Source organism: Nyctibius grandis, chromosome 1, assembly GCF_013368605.1.
Source record: "Nyctibius grandis isolate bNycGra1 chromosome 1, bNycGra1.pri, whole genome shotgun sequence".
NCBI lineage: Eukaryota > Metazoa > Chordata > Aves > Nyctibiiformes > Nyctibiidae > Nyctibius > Nyctibius grandis.
Window position 1 is genome coordinate 11,357,501 of NC_090658.1, and position 18,223 is coordinate 11,375,723.

Sequence of the window (18,223 nt, forward strand, 5' to 3'; positions counted from 1 at the left end):
AACTAAAATCACTGTCCTTTGGGAACAGAAAAATATACAGGCTTTTTTTTATGAGGTTTATTTCCCTGCTAGAGGCTAACTTGTTGCTGCGTAAGGGTCTCAGATACTTTCACCGAAGGTTTTCAATTGTTTTTGTGTAAATGTGTCTGAAATCATCAATTCAGCTTCATATTCAGGCAACAGATATAATAACCACATCAGCATATTATTTCAAATAAAGACATGTTCAAAGTGAAGGCTAATGGCACGGCTGAGCTCCCAGGACCAGTAATGAGCACAGATCTTTGAAATTTGGGGTATCTGAATTTAAGCACATTATGCCCCCATTAATTTGGTCCTTCTCTTCCTCCACAACAGCCAACAGGATCAGCTCTAATGGAAACCTCCTTTCTACCTGTCCTATAGCCAGAAAAACAACAACTAAACTCCTTGAGAGCAGTCCCTGAAGAAAAAAAAAAAAAAATCGGCCTGGGGAGTTGAGGTGATGTACAATATATTGCCTTTCATCAACTATAATTAATTGAAAATAGTATGAAAACTTCCCTAATGTCAGCATGCATAATTGTTAACAATTGTTATTAGAAGATGAAAAGAAATGCTGTGTCAGGCTGAAATATCCCAAGAGTTCATGTGTATCATCTGCATATATAATGTGAACGTACTGTGCCAGACCTTTTCAGCTCTGCAAAAGTACAACTGGACTAAAAATAACTCTGGCTTGTTAAAAGTTTGATGTTTTGGTGTAGATATGACAGCGGTACAAAATCGGTACTCAGCTGTAGATTGCTTCAGCAAAACCGACAAATGTGTTAAGATAAATGGTGGAGAGCAACAAACGACCACCATAAAAGGCTGTGTTGTGTTTTCAGACAAAAAAAAAATCAGGTTAAAACTTGTTCTTCCTGCTTCTGTCCTGCAGCTGTCCATCAAAACCAGCTTTCTCCCTGCGGTCTATCAAATATTTCCCTCACAAATCAATTTTACACATGATCAGCCCATACCCCTACTGAGCTGAACCTCCCCGTTAATTAAGTGAAGAAATTACCATATATATTATATTAATGCAAACATCATTCAGCTAGTAATTCACGGCTGATCTGGATAATGGAAAGGTTGAACACCCATTAACCCAAGCCAACAAAATGGGTTGGCTGAGAAATTCTAGCAGGTCTCATGTGACTCTTCCCTCTAACTGCAGCTCTGCGGTATCTGCTATTGTAATAATTAAAATCCTCCCGGTAGATCAATACTGGAATCTCTTTATGGGAAGTGCCCTGATGGAAATGTCTCAAGGAAGCTGGGGCTGTGGAACTCTGAAAAATTCATTTTTTTTATCTGACAATTATCACCACACTGCAGACTAATTCAACAGTGCACCCCTCTCACTCTGCTTTGAATGCACTGGAGATTGACATCTAAAAAAACCTAACATCTCATTTTAACAAATAAAGGCACTATTTCCACATACAGTTTGGAATTATCAGCAATCATGAAACCAGACAAAAAATTAATATACATTAAGCACTTCATCTTCTGATGGCTTCCTCTGAGTCTCAGTTATCGCAGCCTTCTCCTCATTTCCTCTCTTTGTATCTTCCTGTATTGATCTCTGCCTTTTCATCTCTTGAAAAAAAGGGGAAAGACATGTAAAATTATTATAAAGCTTGATATTTATGTATTGAAATGTGGACTTACATTATCGGGTTTTTATATATTTATTGTTAAATATTATTAAATCATAAGATGGGAAAACAGGTTTTATATTTTTTCCTACCTGGTCTGCTCTCCACGTATTGACTGAAAGACTGGAGCTGAGTTTTTCTGATGGTAGAGTCCTTGCTGAACACAACGGGATTTCTAAACCGTTCTGCTGCTTTTTGTAATCGCTCAGCACGATGTTCCTCTGTTCCATTCTGCTAGGAAAAAAAAAAAAGACACACAACAGCTTCTTTTGTTTACAAACGGGAAGGCACAAATTCGAAAGGTAGGTTTCGTCGAGGGGACAGGATGCAGCTTTTGCAAAGAGGATTTCACAACTCGGACTGTGGTTTATATAGGATGAAAGTACCAGCTGCGGGGGAAAAAAAGGAGAAGAGTGATTAACTTTCCTTTTTTTTTTTTTGTTTCATGTGTGGTGGCAACGACTGGCTTTTTGCTATGTGGCACCCTCCTGCAGGACTCTCTACTTACTTAACAGCCAAACCTATTAATTGCCATGGGTATTTGCCAGCGATGCCGATTTTAAACGAAAAAATCACTCCTTTGCAACTCTGATTTGCCGAGCGCTGCGCATGCTGCTGCCGAGTAGAGGCGTCTCTACCCCTGAACACGATCTGTATCGTTTGAAAAGCGTGTTGCCTTTAGTCTGTCTTCCTGCCCGGTAAAGAAATCTGTCGTTTTCTGTAGTCCCACAGACTTGTATGACAAGAAGAACTAGTTTCTAATTTTATGCCCATTGAGATAAACCACTAATGCTGGATGAAGGCTAAAAGGTAGGATTATAATACTACCCCACTGAACTGCATTTCATCAGCTATAACTTTCCAAAGCCAGATTTGTAAGTAAGCCCTTTTACAGCTAAGGAAACTACAATTATCTTTTCCAGGGTTTCCTATGTTAATACTGGTAACAAATTCAAATGGTTCTATCAACACGAAATATCCCAGAAGACTGAACCACCGCAGTGTGTGGAAACTGCAGATACCGAGGTGCTGTGTACCAAACAAATATTTCATTTTATACCTAATCTTTTATTATTTTTATTAAGTGTTTTGAAAGTAAATAGGGAAAGGCTAAGATGCATGACTAATAGCTAAGCCTGCTGAATGCTGAAACTGGTTATCAAAAGCTACCAAGACTTTGCCCTTCCTCTGCATTGAGACAATTGGTAATGAGGGAGTTCTCCAATGGCCTATTCTCTAGCCTCAAGGAGGCCGGGGATACACAATCCCCAAGGGAAGGTAACAGTTTATCCTTTTCCACAAACACAGAATGCCTCATTTAGAAACGTGTAAACTGCATTTTATTAAAAAACAAATCCACCTCAATGCCGAGAGCTCCATGAGAACAGATGGACACCATATATTCCTTATAATGCCGCTTTCCAACTCTTCCTTAGAAAGACATACACGGAGATAAACTGTTAAGTTGTACCTTTTGTCGGAGTACCTTAAAAAAAAGCAACTCCTTCACGGAAGCTTTTCATAAAGAGAAATACCATTTTTGTCAGTTTAGGTGATACCAAATTACCCTAAGAGGTGGCCCGTGTGTCATTTGTCGAATTAAGCTTAAAAAAGTATCACTCGTATGCTCTGAATGACTTTTCAGCTGCACTTATCGGGTGGTTATGATTTTGGTTAAATAAAAGGTGGTTTCCTATTATTAGTACAATAACCAAGTGACAGCCTAAACCAGAGCCTTTACCAAAATAAACAAACATGACTAATTTTTTAGGCCTGGCAACATGCTAAAATATCAGTGTGATTAGCCAGTAAATCCCATTTTAAAAAACCTTTTTATGACTGGGGACTTCTGCCACTTTACAAATGTATTCCTCTAAGCCCACTAATTCAGTTAGCCTTTTCAATCCATTGTATTATTCTTGGGCCAGCTTCATTTTGCATTAAATCCACTGCAGAAAGCTAAATTGAACGCAAAAATCAGACTTGATCCAGGCTTCCTTTTGTTCAAAGATAGAGACCGAAAGTCCTCCGCTGCTGCCACACACTTTCATCACCAATTTATAGGAACCGACAGTGTAAGGGAAAAGCAATGAAAGTCATTGTTTTGGGACTTCAAAGCATCTCTGTATCTGGGGAAGGAAATCCTTTCAGTCAGCAGTGCTTTCCCCCCAGACTGCAGGTGGGTGAAAAGTTATACCCAACTGGAAGTGCCCCAGAGCCATAGGGATATTAATGACATACAGGGACAATTTAAAAAAAAAATAGAATAGTAAGAACACAAGGGGTATAATTAAGAAAATGAAATGGAAAATTGATTGGTGTGTGCTTTATGCTGAAGTGGTGAACGCTAAGAATAGGCAAAACGACTGCATACACCGCATACTCAGGTCTATTTTTCTCAGAAGCACTCGTTGTCAAGCATCCAAGTATGTATGCCTTTAAAGTGTACCACAGCTTAATTTTAATGGAGAAAAACCAGAGGGTCAGCCTTGGGAGGGAAGCACATCACTGAGTCCAATCCTGCTCCTGTTAAAAGTCAGGGAGAGTCTTGCTGCTGATTGCACCAGCAGCAGGATGGAGCCCGTGCTGTATTTCTGATTTAAGTGACAACCTGAGTGATAAGAGCTGAGAAATGCTTCTTGTATCTCTTACTGTTATGCCAATGACAAGTATCAAGATCAAAAAAAAAGGAAAATGTGTTGATTAATCAACAGGAAAAAACCCAGTGCATTGTGAACTATACAACTTAACTGCCCTGAAGTTTTTCTTCATTTCTTACTGTGAAGGATTTGATAAGAAATCATTTTCCTCCTCACGAAGTACAAACCCGAAATCGGAACACACAGGTAGTGAGACAAAAGCATTAATCAAAACTTACCTTAATGTCTTGCTCTGAGCTATCAGTTACAGCTTTCTGAGCAGCACTGGAGAGTGAATTTGCCACCTGTGGCTGAGCTTCTAGGAGCTTCTTCAGCTTCAAATCCACCAACTTACTGTTTTGTTCTGCTAAATATGCAAATACCACATACAACAGAGTGAGATGCATTTAAATGCAGAGTCGCTACAACAATGTAGCAATTTAAAAGGTAGATTTCATTCATTTTGCTATCATTTCAAACTAAAAAAGTAAAATCTAGAAGGAAAACTTTTTTTTTTTTGCAATTCAGATTGGCATAGATTTGTGTAACGTATATAGATGATGCCTAAGTTCTCTCAAAAAATATATGTAGCGCTCAGCTGAAGAAGTAAACGTGCTTGAAGACAGGAGATGAAAAAACACAGAAAGTAGACTGTTTACTTTAAGTTACTCCCAACATGCACATACCTGTACTTTGGTATAAAAACACACTTAAAGAGCCATTTATTTTAAGATGACATATAACAATTTATCACATATTCTAAGTACTGATAACCCCTCAAGTTTATGAACTACTAATTCACCCTTAAGGCTCCTTGGCACAGCTTCTCAACATTAAAATTTCAGTATTAAAAGAGACAGCTTTCTAGTAATACTTTACAATGATTTATAGAGTACGTTGAAGCTGTGAGAGCCGTAAAATGCTTCGGAACTGCATCGAAGGGACAGATTCAAAGTCTGCCAAAGCCCCACATTTTTTTTCATCAGTTTTAGCTACTTGGATCAGAGCCCAAAGAAATACAAGTCAAGAATTTTACCTCCCAATAATGCTCATTCTGTATGTGACCGTTGACTATATGAATTTGTAACACACCTACACACACCTACACATACACACATAATAAGGAGAAAGGTGTTAATAACAAACCACAGCACAGATCTACGGAGCTAACCCTGGGTAGGAAGCCAGAATAACGCTGGTGCAAAAGCCCCCAGACATACTCTACATGCAGCACCACGTGAGAAATCGCCCCTGAAACGGAGTGAACACAGCATTACCTGCGTATATTATGCACATACATCTGGGCCTTGGGTCAAACACAGAGAAAATAGCAGTTGCTATTTTTTCTATAGGCACAGCCTAAGTTTTTCACTGTGGGCTGGTAACTTCTAGCTGGTGTGAGAAGTGGAGCCATGACTCTTTTGCCACACAGCTCCTTCCAAGGTTTGGAGCGCTCCGATCCACGTTAGCCAAAATATTTTTGGTGTGCTGGCAATCAAATGAGGCCTGCTTCCAGGAGCAATGGGCTGGGTTGGGTTATGACTAAGGATAGTTTCCCTTTCCTCTGGCACGCCCAGTCAGGGTGCCCTTAATTGAGGCTCACATGTAAGTACATGAACATTCTCGTGGGTTTATACATAAACATCATGTAATAACCATGACAGAAGAGGTTCACATTTTATCAGATACATTCACAGCAGAGTACGGTAGCAGTACTGACAAATACAGACAGATGCAATATTTAAAACCAACAACTGGCAGTAAAAATAAAAAAAAAAGTTTTCTCTTCTTGAGAGAGATGGGAAGGACTAAGATTCAGCAGGGGACAAATTAATTAAGATGGTCATAATGATCCCAAATGTGAAATGTCCCTTACAGTTTTGTGTTTAGGTGCTCCCAGGAGATTCAGCCTTCATTAGAACTTGGTATGAATTGGCAGAATCCCACCGAAATCTGTGTACACTGATTTCTATCACAGCATTAGCCTGCTTTCTGTATTATTGCCCATCCCCTTCCTTACTCGTTTGTCACTCTGGCTACTGTGCAGACTGAACTCCAAAATGATGTCCCACGTTTTTTTCCAGAATGTCTTCCCATGGTGGGAATGAAGCATTGGGTAGTGGGTTTGTATCCCTGAGAAGGTATCTCTCAAGAAAAAAGGCCCACAGAAATAAACGCAGGTAAGTCACTGAGGCTATGTGACAGGAATATTCATTTACTGATTTTCTATTTCTCCTAAAATGAACCGGTATTTATTGAAAAATTACTTGACAGGATTCTGCTCTAAATCAGCTTAATTCAAATGCTGGAAACACTAAATATATTTTCTTATGCGCTTGGAAATCCTCAAATAAAGGACATGACTCAAACCTTTTGCATTCAAAAAAGACTAGAAAGTGTTATATACACATCATTGTCGGTTTAATTTACAAAGGGCAAACACTAAATGAGGTCTTTTGATTTAATAGATTATGGGCGACAAACTTGGGTCCAGTTGGCACAGGCAGAACCAAGTCAGAGGATGCTGTAAGAAGTTCTCTCCTGTACTGCCTTTATCCCGATGCTGTCCTGAGCTTGCCACACTTCTCTGGGCTTGAGCTAACTTGTAGGGCACAGAAACGCCCTGGCACAGAAGCACACCACGCTACAAAGAGGCCCTCAGCAATCCCCAGGGCCGCTGGTAACAGGCAGACTTATACAGAGAACAAACTCCTTCAGCAGCTCTCTGGGAGCAGAGGAGCCCCTTACTGATGGGCAATTACCTTCACATCATTGAAGATCTAGTGCCTTTTAAAATAAGCGTCTCCTTTGTAAGATCCTGACATGTTTATCATCTATGGAGGAACCTGAACTCCAGTTTTGCTTCATTGCAGTTTTTGAAAGGGGAAATACCACTGCTATGGTTTATTATTACTTGACCAGTATGTGCTAAGATTATACAAGCATTTCTACAAGAATACGAATGCTTTTAAAATATGTTATTAAAAATCTATTACTTGAACTTTGTAAAGTAAATAGGACTAATTGTGTTCAAATTTATATCTCCATGTTCCTCCAACAAGGTATAAATACAAGAACTGGTCCTCAGGAAGGAACCAGAGGGATACCAAGCCTACATGGAAACATAGATACACGTTTGCTTCTCTCCACTGAGCACATGGACCAGGATGTCAGTGCAGAGAGCAGCAGCTGTACTCACCAACGCAATTGCTCACTCCTCTGGCCTGCCTACCTTGCTTTGCTGGGACAATCCATGTAGGGTGATTTCAGGTGGCTCTGCTTTACAAATCTGGCCTGGGGTCCCCTTCCCCATTAAATAGCAAGAGACATTTAAATCTGCCATTGTTGGAAATAATGATTTTGTTGCTGATTTTAAATTTCAACTAAACACAAATGCAAAATATTCAAAAAGAATAAGAATTAGGGTTTAAAAGACCTGAAAATGCACAAAGGAGAATAAAGCTATGACAAAGAGAAGCAGCACATCAGTACTTATATGATGATGGAGTGTTAGTCATGAAAAATACACAAAATAGCCATTATTTAAATTACCCGTTGAATCAAGGTCATTTTCTAGGTTAGTAAGCTCATTTCCACCTCCAGTAACAGAGCATTCAGGAACCTCCTCGTTAGTATCTATCTCAATATTATCATCATCCTCATCCTCATCTGTAGGAACATACAGCATTAAGGTTAGTATTTTCTTATGTACATGCACCACATCACTAAAAAAAAAAGAATGCTTTATAGAGAACAAGCTGAGTTATGATAAAAATGCAAATCATTAAATAAGTCTGGAAGGAGATTTCACTCTGTCCACTCATGGATTTATCTTTAAACTGATGCAATTCAATATACACACAGGGAGCTCTGCTGGAAGCTCCTGCTACAATAAAGGTAGAGTCTGGCCTCAGCAGTGTCTGTTCTCTGCACTGAATCTCTGACTAACTCTGAAAAGCACATGGGCTTTTCCTTATAACTCGAGTCAAAAGAATTTCCTCTAGGCTCTCAGTGCTCTATGATGCAGAACAGGTGTCGAAGCTGGCATATGGCAGGTTTGGATGGGTCTGGCCAGTAGAAGGACCTGGGAGCTGCAGTATCTTGAGAAAGGCAGCAGCTCTGGGTACTGTGTTCCCAGCTCAGTGAGACTTGCTGCTCCTTACTTTGCACGATATATCACAGACCAGTGATCACTGTACCTTGCTTAGGTGTTAGCGTCTCCGACCACTTCTGATACGAGGAGGAAAACTACCACCTGGAACATCATGCTTAGCAAGTGCTGATCTCAGGTGTAGCAAGAGCACATTCACAGATTGCTGCCTTACTGCACCACTGTGAATCAGCATTGTTTGTAAGCTACATACATTTTAAATAAAATAATAATTGTAACTATACTTTATATTTTTATGGGATCTTCCTACCGAGTTTCTCAGAGCAGCTTATGAATATCACTTGTAAATGAGCCCCATAATGTTTTATGAGGTAGACAATTATTATAATCACAATTATGATGATGATGTAGGTAAATTATGGCACAGAAAGAGTAAGGAACCTGAGGAAGATCAAATAGCAAGTGGTGAATTGTGAGGCAGATCCCAGAAAAAAAACCTGACTCACCTTTTCAATACAAATATATAATGAAATTGAAGTCCATAAAAGCTAGATTAGTACTTTCAAAGCATGTAGTTGCATTGTATTTACTCACTTTTAAGTCTCATATGAAATGCTATCTACACTTGTTCAGACTTATATGAACATTTTTTTCCTATGTATGTATGCATGCGTGTAAAAATGACAAAAAAGAGAAGGCTGGAGAGTGTCTGGAGAAAGAAGACACATATAGTAACTAAAAGAACTTTAAAACACTTCACAATAGGAAAAAATACTAATTATAATTACAGGACATTGGAATATTCAAACATCACATAAACAAAAAAGATCCTAAACATAGTACCAAGATGCCATAATCCTGAATACCAGAAGTTTGGGGAAGTTTGGACCAGGATTGGTGCTGAACACTCATCATCTGCCTTTGAAATACACTAAATCCCACCCCCAGACCTGAAGTTTGCACTTGAGGCCCACACTGCTGACACAAAGGTCACACAGTTGTTTCTTTGTCTCTTTATCTCCACAGTTCCTATAATTCCCATTTTAGGAGCCTGTTGACTTCTTTATATGTCTGCTACTCTTTTCTAACCAGCTGCTTCCTCAATTCCTCTGTAATTAATCAATGTCTTTCACAGACCTCTGCCGATTCAGTGTAAGGCTCTTCACAGAATCACAGAATCAATCAGGTTGGAAGAGACCTCTGGGATCATCGAGTCCAACCATTGCCCTGACATCACCATGTCAACTAGACCATGGCACTAAGTGCCATGTCCAGTCTTTTCTTAAACACATCCAGAGATGGTGACTCCACCACTTCCCTGGGCAGCCTGTTCCAATGTATAATGACCCTTTCTGATAAGAAATGCTTCCTAATGTCCAACCTGAACCTCCTCTTGTCCTATCGCTAGTTGCCTGGGAGAAGAGGCCGACTCCCACTTCACTACAACCTCCCTTCAGGTAGTTGTAGACTGCAATAAGGTCACCTCTGAGCCTCCTCTTCTCCAGGCTAAACAACCCAGCTCCCTCAGACATTCCTCATAGGTCATACCCTCCAGACCCTTCACCAGCTTGGTTGCCCTCCTCTGGACTTGCTCCAACACCTCAACATCTTTCTTGAAGTGCAGGGCCCAGAACTGGACACAGTATTCAAGGTGCGACCTCACCAGTGCCGAGTACAGAGGGATGATCACTTCCCTAGACCCGCTGGCTACACTATTCCTAATAGAGGCCAGGATGACATTGGCCTTCTTGGCCACCTGGGCACACTGCTGGCTCATGTTTAGCTGGCTGTCAGTCAGCACCCCCAGGTCTCTTTCTGCCGGGCCGCTTTCTAACCACTCTTCCCCCAGCCTGTAGCACTGCATGGGGTTGTTGTGGCCAAAGTGCAAGACCCGGCACTTGTTCTTGTTGAACCTCATGCCGTTGGTCTCAGCTCATCTATCTAACCTGTCCAGATCCCTCTGTAGGGCCTTCCTACCCTCCAGCAGATCGACACTCCCACCCAGCTTGGTGTCATCTGCAAATTTGCTGAGGGTGCACTCAAGCCCTACGTCTAGGTCATCTATAAAGATATTGAACAGCACCGGCCCAGAACTGAGCCCTGGGGAACACCGCTAGTGACTGGCCGCCAGTTGGACTTTGCCCCATTCACCACCACTCTCTGCGCTCGGCCATCCAGCCAGTTTTTAACCCATTGAAGAGTTCACCCATCCAAGCCCCGGGCAGCCAGTTTGCCTAGGAGGATGCTGTGGGAGACAGTGTCGAATGCCTTACTGAAGTCTAGATAGACCACACCCACAGCCTTGCCCTCATCTACTAAGCGGGTCACTTTGTCATAGAAGGAGATCAGGTTGGTCAAGCAGGACCTGCCTTTCATGAATCCATGTTGGCTGGCCCCGATGCCCCGACTGTCCTGCATGTGCCGTGTAATGGCGCTCAGGATGATCTGTTCCATCACCTTGCCTGGCACCAAGGTCAGGCTGACAGGCCTATAGCTCCCTGGATCATCCTTCCGGCCCTTCTTGTAGATGGGCGTTACATTTGCTAATTTCCAGTCAGCTGGAACTTCTCCAGTTAACCAGGACTGCTGGTAGATAATAGAGAGTGGTTTGGCAAGTTCACTTGCCAGTTCCTTCATTACTCTGGGGTGAATCCCATCCAGGCCCATAGCCTTGTGGGTGTCCAATTGGCACAGCAGGTCACAACTGTCTCCTCCTGGATTACGGGGGGTTCACACAGCCCCCCATCCCTAACTTCAGGCTCTGGGGGCTGAGTCTCCTGAGGACAACCGGTCCTGACATTAAAGACCGAGGCAAAGAAGGCATTGAGCACCTCTGCCTTTTCCTCATCCCCTGACACTACACTACCCTCCTCATTCAGCAAGTGGTGGAGGCTCTCCTTGACCCTCCTTTTGCTGTTGATGTATTTGTAGAAACCTTTTTTGTTATCTTTGACTGTAGCAGCCAAATCAAGCTCTAATTGAGCTTTGGCCCTTCTCATCTTCTCCCTACATGACCTGGCAACATCCCTATAGACCTCCCAAGTTACCCGACCCTTCTTCCAGAGCAAATAGGCTCTCTTTTTTTCCTTAAGTTCTAGCCTAAGTTCTCTGTTTAACCATGCTGGTCTTCTTTCCCGACGGCTTGTCTTCCTACACACCGGGACAGCCTGTTCCTGAATATTTAGCAATTCCTTTTTAAAGCACGTCCAGCCTTCCTGGACTCCTTTGCCCTTCAGGACCAACTCCCAAGGGACTCTGTCCACCAAACTCTTAAACAGGCTAAAGTCTGCCCGGCAGAAATCTAAGGCAGAAGTTCTGCTCTTGCCCCTCCTTACTTCCCCCACTATCGAAAACTCTAACATTTCATGGTCACTATTCCCAAGACAGCCACCGACCCTCACATCTCCCACTAGTCCCTCCCTGTTCACGAACAACAGGTCAAGCAGGGCGCCTCCTCTAGTGGGCTCATTTACCACTTGCATGAGGAAGTTGTCCTCCACACATTCTAGGAACCTCCTAGATTGCTTCCTCTCTGCCATGTTGTATTTCCAGCAGACATCCGTCAAGTTGAAGTCACCCACGAGTACAAGGGCCGGCGACCGGGTGGCTTCTGACAGCCACTTGTAAAACGCCTCGTCCGCCTGCTCATCCTGGTTGGGTGGTCTATAACAGACTCCCACCGTAAATGTCCGCCCTGCTGACCTTCCCCCTGATCTTCACTCATAGACATTCAACCTTGTCATCCTCATCTTCCTCAATTTCGACACAGTCCAAGCACTCCCTAACATACAACGCTACCCCACCGCCTCTCACCGCTCTTGCTGCGACAGACAGAAGCAAAGAAGTTTCCATTTCAGTGTCTTATTCAACATCTGTTGCATGTATGATGGAGCAGCAGTCTGTGAAGCAGGACCCCTCTGTTTCAGCTGACCATCATGACTTCCCTGGGCTCCTCTCCACTAGTTCTCAATGGTCCCTGGAAGAGTCAGCTTTCTTCCAAAGTGCCCCAGCTTCAGACAGATGGATGGATAAGAACATCTCTCCCCAGCCAAACCAGGGTCTGCAATCAGACCTGGGACCTGACAGATGTACAACTGGGTGGGCAGAAACACTCAGGACTCTCTGCAACATCCTTTCTGTTCCCACTTAAATTCACACAGATGGTTCTGTGATCTGGACTCTGATTGTTTCAGGTAGCACAGAGGTAGGTGAATAAAGTAGAAGGGCACAGAGTGATCATCATGAAGTGGAGAAAGGGATGGGGTAAAAAAACAGACTGAAGAGAAAACAGAGAATGGTAAAGCACCAACAGCAACAATTCTGAAGTTTTGAATTTTCTTCAAAGCATTTCTACTTTTTCTAATGAGGAGCTTGACTTCTCCCTGATTTTAATCCTTCATGATGGTGTCAGAGAAATTCAGTGGCACTCAGGTCACGGTACTCTCGAATGCGTCCTGGAGCTCATGGTGGCACACTGAAAGCATGACTGGGCTAACAGCAGCAAAGGGCCATGGACATTTGGAAGAGGTAGAAGAGAAAGAAAGTGGGATAGTGCTGCGGCAGAGAGAAATCAAATCCACCTCGAGCCCAGAGGCAGGAAATGACTTTCCAAAGCACCAAAAGAAGTCAGCTCGCAAGGTCAGCTCACAACTACCAGTCATCCAGCAGGATGCTGGATGTGTCAAAACAATCTAAACAAGATGACAGGGTTTAAGACTGCTGCATACTAAGGGAATACTTATATTAGATTATTTGATTTTCTTTAATTTAATATAGTGAGATGAGATCAGAGGCATTGTCTTTGACACCACCATTTTAGGTAACAAAAGAGATGGGAATGTCGAAGATACCAGTTCCTAGTGTCAGATAATGTCCTGACCTAGTATTTAATTTAAAGTTGGCAGGCTTCAACTGAATATGATTATCAGAACATTTACACTTTATTAAAAAAAATTCAATTAAAAGCGTTCATTTGAAGTATTTCAGAATTTTCCAAATATCTCTCAAAATCTGCAGATTCCTTGTTTTAAACTACTCTAGGGTTTTTTTTTCCAGTCCAATGTTCTTCCAGTGTATTAAAAAGGGAAATGTGTTTAGGGAGCATGCTACAACAAGATTTTGCAATTATAAATGATAAAAGGAACAACGTGACGAAGAGATAACAGATATCTTTCATGAAAAGAACAAATTACTAGTGCAAAAAACTTAAAAGTACTTGGTCTAGAACCAGGGCACTTTTTTAGAAGAGTACCAAAGAACTGCTTCCTTGAAAAGTATGTAAATGTGGATCCTAGAAAGACAGCAAAGCTTTACTATGTCGTGAAGAAGTGAACAAAATTAAAGATAAAGGATTAAGTCAACAACTAAACAGCACTGACCATTACCTACACAGTCTGGACTGAAGAGAGCAAAATAAGAATCTTTTGGAACCAAATGGAAATGCCAGAATATTGGTGGAAAAAAGATCCAGAGGCATTTTATAGCTCAGATGTCTTACTACTCAGATTAAGCTCAGGCTTATTTTGTGGTTAAACTGATATTCTCTTGACTTGGTTTAACCTTGTCCACGTGTGAAGGAGTTGCAGTAGACTGCATCAATTTCTAGATGAAATTACAATGGAACAGTTTTCAAAGAGAGGTAAAAGCATTGATGGGGGTTAGATCACATTAGTGGGAGAAGCATATGTAAGCTGCCACTGGAGTCGCATGAACAGTACTTGCTCTTTAGGGAAGAAGATGCCTTCAGGATTGTCTCCGGGAAATCTTTCAAGCTTGTGGATATTCAGATATTTACTTCATTTACTTTCAGGTACAGAGTTCACTTTAAGGCTACAGGATGTGACAGGAGCATCTGAGCAGTAATAAAGGAAGCAAAGGTGGGGAATGGAAGAAACGCAAAGTCGAAATACTGGTTCAGTGTACAAGAAATCAGATATCAGGACAAGAAAGTACAGCAGTAACTGCCAACAGATACAAATGCTGCCTGTTAAAAACATTGAATCAAGGACTTAACACTGCTTTATGAGTTGGAGACTAAGCATGATGAGTGAGCCTGAGCTACCATGTACGTTCCCTCCAAATCATTGCCTCAGAAGTAAAACCTGTAATGTGCACTGAAAACTTTAAGCATACAAGTGCAATGCAATACCAGCTGTCTCTCGTGGTAAGTTTTTTAACTGCAGTACACCTTTACAGCTTTTGTAACTAATTCCAAAATTTTGGAAAACTTTTATCTTATAATACAATTGGATGCTGCTTCTCCTGTGTTTTTCCCTCCCTGCTCCTCTAACATGTCTTTTCTGTGCCATTCTTGTGTTCATTCTCTTCTCCCCTCCCAGCCTATTTTTGTCACTTTTTTCACCAAAGCCTCTTCACACTATGCTGGTCTTACCCCCTGTCCTCTCCATTGTTCCCTCCCTCCCCTCCCTACTCACGACCTCCAGATCTGAACCACATCCTCACAAAGACGCCATCTCAAATAAAGGATGGAGATGTGCCAGAGAGTAAAGAAAACACTACCCAAATCCCAAAAGAGTAGACAGGTGTCCCACTGCACGGGGACAATACCTAGATAAGATGTCAATTCCTTTGTCCCATCGCTGCTGGGAAAAGGAAGGATATTTGGATTCCTATCTCGATACTGTCCCTGGACCCATCTCAAGGCATCCGCTTATCAGCCTGAAGCGAGTAGGACATCTAATAAATTTGAAGCTGCCATCCCAAACCCTCTGGCAGTTGGCAGGAAGAAGTATTTTCTGTCTCACATGCCAAATAACCTATGAAAAAGACTGGATTTTGTAGCAAAGGATGCTGCTTATCCAGGGAAGTTTCAACTTGCCACAGGCATTTGGGTTTTTCACACCATGATTAAATAAAGCCTTTTAATGGAGAATGTAGCACCAGTGCCAAAGCATGAAACTCTTAATGAGCATACAGAAACACTGAAAGAGATCACATTTTCACCTACAGTAGTGAGCAAGAAGTTAGTCTTTATAAACTCCAAAATCCCAAAGCTGAAATGTCACTTTTTTCCTGGAATAACTGAACTGAGAGAGGAAAATTATTTGGTACATTCCCTTTTTGTAAACTAAAACATAGAAATCAATGCAGAAGAAGAGATTAATGAAAAATAATGGTTAAGAGAGCTTGGAAGACATAAAATATTTGCATAGGCTTGTCTTGGGTATTTTATAGGGAATACAGAGCTATACACAGAAGAAAACTACTACATGTGAATGCAGTCAGGGGCAATATTCAGAATGCAGTTGTAATACGGAGTCTGTCTAGTAAATTCTAATTTTTGGTGGAAATAAAAAATAAAAAAGGCTAAACACAGAAATCATTATAATTCACTTGGATATAAAGTGTTGGTACCATTTCACAGAACTTTTCCATTTTAGAAGAACGAGTTTCCTGTGCGGAGATCTAGTGTGGCACCTGACATTACCAGTGGTATGGTACAAGTATGTGGAAGATGTACCGTAAGGAAGGCTTTTTGAGAACGAATAAGTAGAACGAAGTGCAGTAGAATGCATATTGACATGAAAAGAGGAAACAGGAGTAAAAGCAGACAGGGAATGACAACTGGAAGCCCAACAGAAGTTCAAATAGCTTGGCCTACTATATGAACAAAGAAAAATCAAGGTAGGAAATCTAAACCAAGATGATAACTCCCAGCACATGCAAAAGTAGAAAGCAGTGAAATTGTTATACTGGATAAAATCCAACAGGTATAGTGATGATAACTTGAAACATGTTCTTGCCAGTACTGATACTGTCTCCCCCCTTGAATAGCACTGAAACTCTTTTGAATGCATATGCAATCTATATATATATATAAAAATACATTTTTTTAAATATATATGCACAGTGCATAGTTACCTCTGAGACTGTTTATAAGTTGAACAAAGGGTAGGAAAAGCGATGGCAAAATTCAGAGGAAAATATGAACAGGGAAGGCCACATCCCAGAAAGCAGCATACTGGGATATTTAGCAACACAAGTGAGACACTGCAACAAAACAGGGTAATTACTATCCAGCTGAGCATTTGGGATATACCCAGAAAGTGTACCTTACTGGGAGGGGAGAGATGGCACGGACAGCTATGTACAGGCACGATAAAACAGTGAGGAGGAAGTAATTAAATACCGTAGGATGGGGAGTCATCAATTGTGAAGACGGATGAAGAACACCATAGTCTACTTAATATACAAGTACTGTGCCGTTTTGCTCAGCTTGTCTTACTCCCTCCCCATCAAGGATGTAATTTTCCTATTTATCACGAAAGAGTTACGTTGGCAAGCTTGGTTTACTGGGCAAAGAGAGGAAAACTGAAGACCAGACCCAAAGGGAGACATACAACTAACTGCTTTTCTCTTTGATGTTAAATGGAGCAGAAGTGTAGGGTTTAGAGTGCAATAAGACTATATTTAAATATATATGCGTATAAAATACATGTAGTAGAGAAGAAAAAAATATTGTTGAATCTACATGCACCGTGAACATAAAGCTGAAGTCTCCTGACACTTTGGCTTACAATTACTTGTTAGTAGGAGAAACACAATTTCCCCTCAGAATATGTAGAAGATACCAAAAGAGCAAGAAGCCTGTAATGAAACGTGTGCTCAGCACCTATTTGAGTTTGAGTGACACTACATTACTCCAGCTCGTAGCACTGGCAGGTACATGAATTTTAATGACATTTTAAAGTCAGTTTAATAACATTATAGCAATACTACAACACAAAACCTGTAAAGGCAAGTGGTATGTCAAAAGATTGCCATTTAAAATCAAAAGGTTGTTGCTCCCATCTCCTGTGGGCTGCCTTCAAAATTCTCTTCCCAAGCAGCCTTTTGAACACATTTAATACAAAATAAAGTTTCTTAAGTATTTCTAATGTCGTTTTCCCTCAAAATTACGTCAATGCTCCTATATAAAAATATATATTGAAGAGATTTTAACCAATAATTATAACATTCTAAAAAACTGTGGGTAATGACAAATCTGTAAATAATGGGCCAATATGAGCTACTTCTTCACATAACATCTTTTTCTTTCAATCACATATATGCTTTTCTTTTAATTGTTAGAAATTAAGTGACACAACACTGACTTGGGAAACATCTATGGCCAGGTCTTTTGATATGTGCACCTGATGAACAACAATTACCCACGAGAACGTTTTGAAGTGTGAATAAAAGTGATACCCAAAAAGGTCTTCTCTGGTTTCTAGGTTGCCATAGGAATAAGATACAAGGTTCCTCAGCTCACCTCCAGATGCCTTTGACCTTTCTTTCAACTTTTCTGCAGCCATTTCACTGTAGCTAGGAAGTTCTGACATCTTCACTCCAGATCGAGCTTCTGCTATTAGCTGACGAGCTCTCTCTCTCAGCTGCCGACGCCGCTCTTCATCTTGCTGCTAAGATATATTGAACAGTTGCCAACTCAGTAATTGACAGAAATGCAATTTCATTCTCAATCTGATCATCATGATAGTAACTGGTTTACAGCATGGTGCTTGGCCCACATTATAAATAGGATGCTCGATATCAGTTGGGTGTCACACCACAATTTTTAAAGACATCCATGAATCAAATTTTTTTAAAGCATTCCCCAAATTATTTTTGCATTATAAACCTAAATATTTGCCATTAAAGCATTTATAAATTATGTTCTATAAAAATACCTTGATGAAAATTCTCAGAAACTTTTGTCTCAAAGTAGTAACTGCAAAAAGTTTTACTGTGGCTATAAAAATGGTTTTACTAAATTGAATTACTTGTTTGAGTAA

The 18,223-nt window shown here is 41.0% G+C and overlaps 1 protein-coding gene across 8 annotated transcripts in view; it reads right to left on the reverse strand.

Annotated features, from left to right (window-relative positions):
• EHBP1 (EH domain binding protein 1) overlaps nucleotides 1-18,223 on the reverse strand; it is a 240,952-nt gene that overhangs the window by 38,473 nt on the left and 184,256 nt on the right. For 2 of the 8 annotated variants that reach the window (XM_068406122.1, XM_068406157.1), the window contains 5 exons: nucleotides 17,704-17,851; nucleotides 7,874-7,990; nucleotides 4,561-4,685; nucleotides 1,775-1,913; nucleotides 1,517-1,623 (listed from right to left, as the gene is read on the reverse strand). In XM_068406122.1, coding sequence (XP_068262223.1) covers nucleotides 1,517-1,623; nucleotides 1,775-1,913; nucleotides 4,561-4,685; nucleotides 7,874-7,990; nucleotides 17,704-17,851 — 636 coding nt within the window. Of the gene's footprint in view, nucleotides 1-1,516; nucleotides 1,624-1,774; nucleotides 1,917-4,560; nucleotides 4,689-7,873; nucleotides 7,991-17,703; nucleotides 17,852-18,223 lie in introns of all 8 variants that reach the window. The other 6 variants (XM_068406115.1, XM_068406107.1, XM_068406097.1 and 3 more) reach the window with 6 other exon arrangements.